Source organism: Centroberyx gerrardi, chromosome 18 (assembly GCF_048128805.1).
Source record: "Centroberyx gerrardi isolate f3 chromosome 18, fCenGer3.hap1.cur.20231027, whole genome shotgun sequence".
NCBI classification, from domain to species: domain Eukaryota; kingdom Metazoa; phylum Chordata; class Actinopteri; order Beryciformes; family Berycidae; genus Centroberyx; species Centroberyx gerrardi.
Window position 1 is genome coordinate 3316472 of NC_136014.1, and position 12691 is coordinate 3329162.

Here is a 12691-nt window from a genome sequence, read left to right on the forward strand (position 1 = left end):
CACACACACACACACGCACATTTACACCCCTCTACACTCATCCAGTCAGAGTCTCACTACGGGGTATATCTATATTTCATCTAAATTAAAAATTGAAAAGGCAAACGACGTGTTACAATTGCTCCGAGTCTAGCTGGAGCTAAACTGCAGTGAAGCTGAGGTAGCGGGAGAAAAAAAGACGAGACGCACAAAATGAGGGAGCTTGTATGTCTGCCACTGACATGAAACAAGCCAAAATAAAGCTTCAGTTTTGTTGCCACGGCATTCAAAAACAAATTGCCTGCCACCGCGTACGTAACGCTGCCGTAGGTTCCTCCGAGCGCTTTGTTTGATAAGGATTCCTTTCGATTCCTCTTCATTCCTGCCATTTCATTTGAGATTTTTCTTCTGTCCGACCCAGTCCACACCAAGGTCAGACCAAAATATCGGTTTCCCAATATAGGCGTTTTATTAAATTAATATTCTTCATTTAAAGGTGGTAATCTATCCCAGAGTTTCTCCTACTCCATTGAATAGGTGGGTCACCCTGCCTTAAATTTCCCTAAAATGTCATTCTTATGGGTTTCAGTGGAGAGTTTTAGTGTCCCATGATGGTCTAAATGTTGTTTCAGAGGCTTTCCCACCCTGACAAGAATACAATTCTGTGGGAGAACACTGAATTCTTGTAAATGTTCTGCATGAAAATCGTACAATTTAAATATCGGCATAAAATATCGGCTATTTTCAATCGGAAAACATCGGTATGAGATTTCAAAAACCCCGTATTGGTCGAACCCTAACCACACACACACACACACACACCACAATTACTCTCCAAAGTGATTCCCACTGCTTATCTCTGCTCTCCTTCACCGGGTTTAACCGTGTCAGCAGTTGCTTCCCGCGCCGATAAACGATTGGTCGGAGCAACTCATTTTGACGACTCCCCTGGCTTAATCGCTCTCCACACAATCTTCATTGAAATAAAGAATCTGTCACTCTATGCACTACCGTCCAGTAGGACACTTTTCATAGTTAGTGCTCTTAGGTTTTGACAGGAGGACGAAATGATGGTACATATACCGTCTGCTAGTGCGTACAGTGTGTACACGCAAACAGAATATGGGTTCAGATAACGGCTTAAGTGGCACATAGCCTCATAGGCACATAGTCAGTCCATCACACAGGTCTAGCAGGTGAACTGTCATTTTCACGAATGAACACGTACGATAATAAAAATGAAATGAAAATGATTTTTTTCCTGTCGTGGGTGTGTTTAGTGTGCTAATGTACCGCTGCCTGGAACGATCAGAACAGCGGAGTGACTCCTCCTCTTCCATCACAGACTGAAAACTCATTTCTTCAACAAGTACCTGACATGGCCCTCTTCTCACTGAATGATTTCCCCTCTCCACTCACTCTGTTTGCTCTCTTAAAAGAAAAAAAAAAAAATGACCCTTCTATCTCGCTCTTAGCTCTTAGTCTATTTCTTTTCCTAGCACTTTTTCTATGGTCACAGGAGTATTATAAGGACACCAAGGTCCACTCCTTATTTTTGGTTGGTGGTCATTTTTGGGGAGCTAGGAATTAAAGCTTTTTCCACTCAGTGTAAGTTGCTTAGCTAAATGTCGAAAATATAAAGCAAAATGTAAATATTTTTGTTCTTATTTAAAGCGATATTAGTTAGTTTTAACATAGTTTTAACATGGGGGTTATTTGGCACTTGACCACCATTAAAACCAGAATATAAACTAATCACCAAGATCAGATGCAGCTGGACGAGTTTGTAGCATTTGGATTTTTACTTCTCATTCATTTGAATGAGGCAACGAAAATAGACTGAAAACTGACATTTAACACGTTGGTGAACAGATTCAACAACAGATCCTGCTTTTAAGACAACAAAGCATCCTGGGTCCTTCATCATTTTGCATTTCTATTCTTGCTTTACACTAAAATTTGTATTTAAAATGAAAAGTAGATCTGGTCTCCCAAACAGGAACTATCTCTCCTAAATGGTATCCCTCTGCTATGTTTTCTTCTATCATCTATCTATCATCATCTATCTATCTATCTATTCTGTTTGGCGAAATTATGTTCTGAAACGTTGGACCCACAGTCAATTAAAAATCACAGTAGTGGAGTTCTGAACTCTATAGCCTCGTTTAGTGTCCTGTCGGGTTACAAAATTAATCTAGGAAAATCTGTCGCTCTGCCCTTCAATATTCCCCAGAATATGTCCATACAATCCCCTTTTCAGGTGTCGGAGAGGGGTTTCAGATACTTAGGTATTTTTGTCACTCCTGACTTACATAATTTATTTGAGACTAATTACTCTCCTCTAATCCAAAAAATTAAAAACGATTTGAAGAAGTGGACCTCCTTACGACTTCCTTCCTTGGGAGAATCAACGCTATAAAAATGAACATCCTTCCCCGATTAAATTATTTATTTCAAAATCTTCCTTGCTATTTGACCCCAGCATTTTTTAAGTCACTGAACTCTTATATCTCTCGTTATATTTGGAACAACAAACATCGGAGAGTTAGGTTCTCTAAATTTATTAAGCCGAAGGAACTGGGAGGCTTATCCCTGCCCAATCTACAACTCTACTATTGGTCAGCGCAATTTAAAACGATGACAAATTGGTTCATGAATAGGAAGGATTCTTTATGGGTTGGTCTCGAGTCTCTAGCATGTTATCCCAGAAGGCTTAAATCCCTCCCCTTTATCAACAATATAGATTCCCTTAACAATAATATAATTGTTTATAACACACAACTGGTCTGGAGGGATGTGAAGAAATATTTGAATATTCCCTCTGTTATTTCTGTTTGGTCTCCCCTGGCATTGAATCCTGACCTTCCGGCACAGATTAGGAGTATTGGTTTGTTGGAGTGAACTTCCAAGGGCCGATCAGATCTTGCTGGCCTGTTGGTCTCCGACTCTTTAAAGTCATTTGAGCAAATTAGGACTGATTTTAACATTCCCCATAAAGATTTTTTTTAATATCTCCAAATTCGTCATTATATAGAGTCTCTTTTAAGAAAAAACGGGATCCGCTTGAACCTGTCGGAACTGGAAAATACTATGGTCTCGGCCAAATCCCCCAAAGGAATGATCTCAGAGATTTATACTCTACTACTGTACTCTGATTCTTCAGCTTATGATTCCCTGAAGCCGCTGTGGGAGCGTGATCTGGGGGTAACATTTAGTCCTACAGATTGGATCAAGATTTGCAATGAGATCTTCCCGAAATGTACTTCACTTTCTATAGATGAACAAAATTTTAAATTTTTCCATGACTTATTTTACACCTATTCGCCTCCAGAAAATGTTCCCCAACAGCTCAAACCTCTGCTATAAATGTAAAACACACAAAGGTACGTTTATCCATCTGTTTTGGTCTTGTCCAGACATTTTGGAAGGAGGTCCATTCTGTGATCCAGGAGGTTACCGGTAAACGGTTTACACTGACTTCTTCTTTTTACCTGTTAAACCATACTCCAGACAATCTTTTTGATACAGACACCAAATCTCTGTTAATAATTCTTTTATTTTTGGCTAAAAAGTGTATCTTGCTGCGTTGGCCGCACCGCAGGTCCCTACAGTCGGCATGTGGATATCACAGATATCGGCCCTTCTCCCTCTGGAGAAATTGACTCATGATCTCAACCATAAATCGGACAAATTCTGGAGACTCTGGAAACCTTTGCATTCTTTCCTACAGAGACTTTGACCTACTTGTTTGTCCCTGGAAGGCGATGGCTGATTGCTCCACCTGTATGTGCTGTTTACTTGTTTCCTGTCATATTCCTGGACAATTTATGTATATTTATTTATTTATTTTTATTTTTTTACTTTTTTCCTTTCAATTTAACTTTTACATTTTGCAGCGTCTGTTGTTGGTTTGGGGTGGGATTTTTCTGTTTTGTACGTTTTTCTGTTGTTGTTTATGTTGAGAGGTGTGTGTGTTTGTTAAATTTAAAAATCAATAAAAAAAAAAAATCAATAAAAAAAATCTGTTAAATGTCAGTTTTCATGGGAAGTAAAAATCCTAACGTTACAAACTCGTCCAGCTGCATCTGATCTTGGTGATTAGTTTATATTCTGTTTTTCATGGCAGTCAAGAGCTGAATAACTCCCATGTTGAAACTAAGTGGACTATTGCTTTAAATGTGTGGAAATCTATAATCTTGTTGAAAGGAGAAAGAAAATACTAGGATGCGTCTCCAACCATAAATTGTTCTTGCAGTATTGACTGTGTTCTCATTGTGCCAGGCCCTCGTCAATGTTATTTACCTGGCAAAATAAAACCGTAATTAGAGCCTCCAAAAACACTTTCTCCAAAATGATGAAAGAAAATTAAGTTGCAGAGGTCATTAAACAATGGTGGTTTGTTAACCGCCCCGGTCTCGTATAATGACAGAGGGTGGAATGGGCTTGTTTGCTGTGGGTTCAGGCCTTGTGTATTCCCATTCTGAGCATGGCCCGTCCTCTGGGTGCAGTGTTTCCTAGGTTTGCTATTTGACGACTCCCCTCACAACACAACGCACACCAGTCACCGTTATTCGCTGTCTTTTCTTATCGTCTTCATAGCCGATGAGGTTGGCCGTTGTCATGAAAGATGCATAGCTCAGCCAGTAATTATGGCGGCCTAAATTAAAACGCTGACTGAACAAATGAGCCAAATAAAATGTTCTTTTGTCTCGGGCACTTCTCGCCTCCGGCAAACTTAGACAGTTAAGATGTCGCTGCATGTCAAAATGGTTTTTCATAGTTTTTCCTGTGTGTGTGTGTACTTGAGGTGATTAAGATGCCAGTGCTTATTAAGATAACTATACAGCGCTGTTCCCTTTGTTTCTCAGACATATAAAACCTCATTACCTGAACACCAAGCAAGGTTGTTGTTTATCGGCCCCGTACGGCATTCGATCCCAGGGCTTTAATGTGATTTCCCTGTGACTTTGAAGTAGATTGAATGTAAAGTATTTTAATGAAAAGGTTGTATCAAATTATTCACACTTCACCTCCTAACAGACTGAACGGTAATAAAGTAAACCTCCTTCTGCATCAGCACCCATCTATTATCTGTAGATATTTGTACCTTCATGTCTTAACACACTTACCCACTTCATTTTGTCTATGATTATTGCAGTGGCTTTTGTTTTGTTTTTTTAAATGCAGAGTAATTAGCAATTTTAAAATGTGAGTATTGATGGAAATTGCAAGTCAAATGACAACAGTCAAGTACTTTCATCACATTATTTACTGTGGAAAATTGAGATGTCTTATGAATACTGGTGTCATGATAGTGTTCCTGATGTAATTTCATGTGGTACAATTGTAAATGCAAAAATTTACTTCACCCGTTGTGGGTCAAAATGACTAAGCAAGGTTCAAAAGTCTTCTGTGGATTCTTTATTCAGACATGCATGGTTCAGTTCAGTGTTCCAAACAAGCAACAAAGAAGTGACAAAGAACGGAGTTCAGGATCCACTTATATAGGTTAAAGTAAACAAAACTCTAAATCTTGGCCCATAGCCAAACCTACTTGGCTCAAAACCAACCCACTAGTTCAGACTTTTAACTGCATGTCCACCTATAGAATCACTCAAAACCACACATAACCATATATAGTGATCATGCATGCATTCAAGCACTGATTACATCATTATAGTAAGCAGGACAAAAGACACTCCACTTTCCAGGACAAAGGAAAGCAAGAACAGAGTGTACTATCCATATAAAAAAGCACAATATTAATTTTATTTCTTACATTCCTCCCTTTTGTCACAAGGTGACAACTAAGATTAAAATAAAATAACACCAGATACATCCTACTCTATGTATACTTCACTTAAACAGTGAGGAAAACATCTCTTCTAAGAGTTACAAACAAGCTTCAATCAACATGAATAAAAACCAGAAATAAAGGAAAACAAAAAAGGAATAAAAAAAACCCGTCTTCAACCCATGAGCTTTACACTCAGTAGAGGGCTACCACTCTGGAGAGGTTTACTAGCACATTCGATGCAGAGTGGTTTCCCCTCGTTCATCTAAGAGCTGCTTCGTCGTTGTCACTATCATCCTAGAAGACAGATGCATTTTGCAAAATGGGAAAGACAGGGAAAAAGAACAGCAGCTTTAGCTGCAGCATCAGCAACAGCATTTCCCTATGAAACTGGATCAACACCACTTGTATGAGCCTGACGATTACAAACAGCATGAAAATTATGACACATTGAAAGCATACTGAGAGTCTACATAGACCATGATATCTTCTCCAGCACCTAGAATAAAAGCACGGGTTAAGGCAAAGAGTTCTGCTGCTCGTGCAGAAAGATGTCCTATTGAACCCTCTACAAAGAAAACAAAGTCAGGGTTAGTCAGTGGTGTTTCAAACAAGGTATCACAAAGTTTGGTAGCAATGTCAACCACTTGCAAACAGCAGTGGGGTTCACTTTCCCCTGCTGTAGGAAGAAGTATGGAAGGGTTAAGGACAGTATAACACTTCAAAGTAACATAAGACATAATAAGTAGAACATTCTCCCAATACAGCATCTTCGCAGGAGTCAGGTAAGCAGTCTTAGCCTAAAGGATGAGAGAATGAACAGCATATGGAACATGTACAGTTAAGGGACACATAGCAACAAGGTCAGCAGTTGCAAGGACAGCTTCAGTAGCTGCAGCAACAGACCTTAGGCACGAGACCATTGCTCTCTCAGTTGTAGACAGATGTTTAGAAAAATAACCAACAAGGCGTTGCTTGTCACCATGGGACTGAGTTAAAACAGCTGATATAAACCCATCTCGTTCAGAGACAAACAGATTAAAGGGTTTACTATGGTCAGGGAGTCCTAAACAGGGAAAATTAGAAAGAGCTAATTTCAAGTTAGTAAATGCTTTGTCAGCTTCAGTAGTCCAAGTCAGGAAGTCAGTCATGGCTAAATGTTTACCACTGTGCACGATGTCATACAGTGGTTGAGATATCTCTGCATAGTCACGTATCCATGGGCGGCAGTAGTCTACAAGACCCCAAAACAACATAATTTGCTGTTTTATTTGAGGTTTTGATACCTCCAAAATTGCTGTAACGCATTCGGGACCGAGTTTACGACCGTCAGGTGTGACTATATGTCCTAGATAACGCACGGACTGTGAAACCAGCTGGATTTTGGTTTTGAGACCTTGTGTCCTTTCTCTGCTAAGTAACAGAGAATGGAGACAGTGTCTGTTTTGCAGGCCTGCTCAGGAATGGAACACAACAACAAATCATCCACATGCTGTATCAATGTACTACCACAAGGAACCTCCCAACCTGAGAGGTTCTCAGCTACAGCCAAAGCAAACAAAGTGGGGCTGCTTGAGAAACCCTGAGGCATACGACTCCATGTGTAGCACTTACCATTAAAGGTGAAGACTAATCAGAACTGGAAATTAAGATGCACAGGAATGCTGAAAAAAGCATTAGCCAAATCAATCACAGTAAACCAACAAGAATCAGATGGGACCTGAGACATTAAAGTTACCACATTTGGTACTGTGGGCGCTAGATGTTGCACAGCGTCATTTACAGCTCTCAAATCCTGAACAGGTCTCCAACCACCATTAGGCTTCCTAATGGGCAGAAGAGGGGTATTACAAAGAGAATGAGGACATTCCACGATGGCACCTTGTTTTTTCAGTGACTCAATATCAGGAGCAATTCCCTCCACAGCCTCTAGGCTGAGGGGATATTGCCTCTTACATGGTCTGAAAATCAAAACCGCTAGTAGCCCATAGTATAGGCGGAACCATGGAAATCATATTTTCTTCTTCAGTTGTTAAAGGCATATGAACAAAAGAGGTGGTGTCTGGTTCTTGGTGAAGAAGAACATCCTCATCTACATGCTCTTGAGATCCTAAAAATAACCCTCATATGTTGTCATAGTAAAAATACCTAGCATCTTAGGAGAGAGAATGATACCTTCCGGACTGCAGTACATATTTATTCCCAAAGCACACATGAGATCACGCCCTAACAAATTCACTGGACAAAAATCTGTCAATAAGAAAGGATGATCTCCTAAATAATCACCATAAGTGACAGAAAATGGTTCAGAAATCGGTTCTAACACCGGGACTCCTAATGAGCCAACTGTTTTAAGAAATTTTGTCATTTTGGGCGCATTTGGGAGTAATTTGGACTGCACAACGGAAACATCAGCACCAGAATCAACCCAAAAAAAGGGCACCACTACATTTCCTACTTACAAACTTAATTTAGCTGCTTTCTGTTTCCTTGGGTCTAATTTAGAGTACTGACCATGAGTTATAACAGGGTCAGTGTCTGCCTGTCCATCTAAACTATCCTGTTCACCTATCTGACCTGTCCCCGCTATCTCCTATGGGTTAGCTGGCTGGAATCCTGGAGCATTCACAGACAGGCTTGAGGGTTGCATGTGACCAGGATCCATCAGGTGCATTCTCACGTCTTTGTATGCCAGACCTGTGATCTGATGAACAATCACGAGCCATATGACCATACCCCCCACAGTTGAAACACCTTAGACGTTGCTGGTTGTAAAACTGTGTGGGTGGCTCTCTTCCATAGCCTCTTCCTCGCCATCCTCGTCCTCTTCCGCGCCCTCTGCGTACTTCACTGCCCCAAGTTCCCGTCTGTTGATAAAACATTAACTGTGCAGATTGGAGTTTCTTACTGTGTCTTTGCTCGATGTCAGTCTGGTTCCTTTCAGCATGAAGGACATAAGCCCAGACTTCGCTGAGGGGTTTGGTTTCCCAGGCGATGCACGTGGCCACGGTTTGATTCTTCAGAGTTGGATGGAGGCCTTGTATCAACACAGTCTTCAGCAGGTTGTTGTAGGCATCATTATCCTGGTCAACACCAGAATGGGCAGCAAACACAGATTCCATTCTAGCACGATAATCAGTGGCAAACTCACCATCATTCTGCTTGGTCCTGTAAATTTCAGGCCAACTGGTACGCAGGGAAAACGCGGTTTTCACAGCAAAGTAGAGCTCATCCACCTGGTCTCTGTATTCCTGGTAGCCTGGATTGTAGATTGTGTCCCAGCTGGCTGGCTTGAGGTTCGGCCATCTTAACAGAAAACACCTGCGACATACTGCTTCCACCTCTGCCAACGTAGGATTATACATTATCAACAACTGTTTCATTGCAACCTCCCTTTTCTCACCTCCGGTTTTGTGGGGGTCCAGCAGTTCTTTGGCAACTTCCTTCAGCTCATCAGGTTGCCATGGCCTGTGGACCAGGACATGCGATTGCCAGAGGCCTTGACTGTTATCTGATTGTGGATTTGGATACATCATCATAGGCATCTGGTACACTGTCTCTGTCTGTAGGTTCGCTGCCATGCTACGAGTCTGTGGGCGGTGTGAAACAGGAGTGACAGAGGCGGAACCTACATTTGAAGGAGGAGCTAAAAACCCCAATGAAGCCTCCTTCTCCTTGAGCTCAGACCCTCCCACAGTTTGTAGTGATGGATAAACAGTAGATGGTTGAGGTGGAGCCTGAGATGTAGGAGGGGCTGAAGCTGCCATCTTTAGGACCGCCCCCTTGTTGTCATCTTCCTCATCATCACTCTCGTCGTCACACATTCCTGATGGTGGAGTTGTGCGAGAAAGAGCATAGGGGGGAAGCAGGTCCCTCTCTCTGTCCCTACTTTTCTTCTTTTCCCTTCTACTAACCATTTCTTCTTCTCCCTTAGTCATCTCTTCTGTCCCTTTTGAAAACATCACATTAGCTATGAACTTTACTGCTTTAGCTTCTGCTTCTCGCTCCCACTTTTGGAACGCATGCCAATTCACCTTCTTTTTACTCTCCTCACTCAATTTCATCTTTTCCTGCTCTTCTTTTTCTTCTAGCATAACCCTACATCTAGTTAAACAGTTTACGCTCAGAGTGCCTCTTATGGGAAAAACACCTTCAGTAACGTAGTGCCAAAACGGAACATCCTCAACCACGCTTTTGCCCCATTTTTCTTCTATCACTTTTACAGGACCTGCAAGTGGGTCTGAAAGTAGTTCTACTTTTCCTAGTGTGCTTTCCATCTCACTCTCAGTTGTGGTTGCTTTCTTTTGTTTTTAGAAGGCCAGTGTGGCCTCTTCCCTAGACACAATTTATGATGCTGGTGTCCAGCACCGACAAGCTACCTCCCCTCTTTGCTCTCTCTGCTCTGCAACTTTACTCACTTTCTTTTTTTTTTTTTTCTTTTTACCACTCGGACCACACAATAAAATCCCCCTTGACAAATAACTATGTCAAAAGTATTTTACACTAAATATCACAATAAGTATCTATTTTCTAAATTTTATAGGCGATGACTCCTCTATACCCGCTATGATAAACATATATCATTATTATTATTATTATTATTATTATTCCAACATACACTATTAATTTCGGTACCTTGACAACCACTTCACCATACTCTATTACACACCCATCACTCATTCACAACTTCATTCACACAATGCCAATGAAATGAACCATGATATCAGCCAGGTAGTTTGTACGACACTTTCGTTCAGAGCAACGTACCCTTTGTGTGGATAAATACCCACAGGACACTGATATCACCGCTTCATTCCCATCCACTCACAGTATATCACAAACAATGTCACCCCCTAAATTTTTTTTTTTTTTTTTTTTTTTTTAATCTTCTTAGGATCCCTTTCTACCCCCTGGGCTATGTCTCTTTCTACCCCCTGGGCTTTGTCCCTGACAATCTTCCTTATCTAATAACGGCAACCTCCCTGAGGCCTACCTATGCTCCCTGAGCTAAAATTTTACGCCCCCATTAACTACCTAGGTTTTTTCTTTTCTCTTACTTGTTGCAACTATGAGAATACCTCCCTGAGGAAAAATTTTTTACTCCCTCCCTGAGGAAGAGAAAAAAAATTCACAGAAACTCACCACTTGCTCTCTTTAAACGGATGGACGACCCACTGAACGCCACCCGTGCCTGACTTTGGGCGGGATCCAGACCTCCTTTGCTGGAGCGGAACTCTCCCTGAGTCTCCTAGAGACTCCTGCCGGCAGTTGACCCTCAGTCTAGCCCCAGGCGTCGCTCAGTGCTGTGTCCATCCCATCCTCGTCGCCAAACTGTAAATGCAAAAATTTACTTCACCCGTTGTGGGTCAAAATGACTAAGCAAGGTTCAAAAGTCTTCTATGGATTCTTTATTCAGACATGCATGGTTCAGTTCAGTGTTCCAAACAAGCAACAAAGAAGTGACAAAGAACGGAGTTCAGGATCCACTTATATAGGTTAAAGTAAACAAAACTCTAAATCTTGGCCCATAGCCAAACCTACTTGGCTCAAAACCAACCCACTAGTTCAGACTTTTAACTGCATGTCCACCTATAGAATCACTCAAAACCACACATAACCATATATAGTGATCATGCATGCATTCAAGCACTGATTACATCATTATAGTAAGCAGGACAAAAGACACTCCACTTTCCAGGACAAAGGAAAGCAAGAACAGAGTGTACTATCCATATAAAAAAGCACAATATTAATTTTATTTCTTACACAATGTTGCTATCTCAATAACGCATCACAGCAATGTATTACTTGTCCTAATGAGCAGTGTGACAAATGGCAGTAATAATCTTGTTCTTCCTTTTCCCCACCAGGAGGAGCCAATCCAGGGCTTCAGGGTCAGCAACTACCTAGAGTACATGGAGGGGCTGGAGCGCAGCTACCGGAACATCATTCTCACTGACATGAAAAATATCAGTAACCCCGTAGCGTAGAAACACGTAGCATATAGTACAACCTGTCGCCATTCTACACGTAACCACAGAAAGTGTCTTAATAGGGCATTGGAACACCACATCAGCTTCATAGCATCTTGGTTTAGATCCAGCAAGTATCTACTGGGGACATGCAACACTATTCTTCACCACTAAAGAGAAATTCCAACATTTGGTGTTTCTCCCGCAAGCCTTCACTTTGGACAGTCACAGCTGCTGAATATGGTCAAATCAAATCAAACCATGGATGCAACTGTTCTCCAACCATTGTTTTTGAGACATTTATTCCTGTAGTCTTTCAAATAAAAGTTGTAGAGAACTGGGAAGCTTTGAATGGCTGGAATCAACTTCTCCATTTGCCAGGCGGAAGTATTCTGCAGTAAGTTCAGCTGTGGCCGTCTTTTCTCAGCCAACAAGCTTGTTGAGCGTCCACACATCGGCCAAGTTTCCCTGGTTGCTCAGGTCTATACGAAATTAATGGACTTCCGGTGACTTGTTGATTGCGTTGCCAAGCCATGCCAGGCCAGGTAGATGCAAACCATGTGCTTTCAATATACTTTCTATCCCTCATTTACTCAGGTGTTTCTTTCATGGAGGCAGTTGCCTGAAAGAAGCTTAGAAATCACTGGACAGACTGCGATATACAGTATCTAAGTAGTGTGAAGCAGGACATATTTCACCAAATGACACCAAAATGAAAGTTGAGATGACATCTGCAGTCATCCATAGCTGCTACATGCATCGCTTTGTGAAACCGACACCAAAATATCTTTCTGGTATCAGTTCAAAACAAGTCTCCAAAGCTGTTTTAGTATGATTTTTTTCCCCATGTCATAATATCAGGGTGTGAAAATGTTATGCTCGTTTGAGTCGGTGTAGAACTTGGCAACAGCCTGCAGCCGTCTGTCAAAAGCCTGCTGAGATGTAC

General features: G+C 41.4%; 1 protein-coding gene across 1 annotated transcript in view; it reads left to right on the plus strand.

Annotated features, from left to right (window-relative positions):
• tbc1d32 (TBC1 domain family, member 32) overlaps positions 1–11831 on the plus strand; it is a 107982-nt gene extending 96151 nt beyond the window's left edge. The window contains exon 32 of the mRNA XM_078289717.1: positions 11644–11831. Within this exon, the coding sequence (XP_078145843.1) occupies positions 11644–11763 (120 nt within the window). The 3' untranslated portion in view covers positions 11764–11831. The remainder of the gene's footprint in view (positions 1–11643) is intronic.
• Positions 11832–12691: the final 860 nt, after the last annotated feature.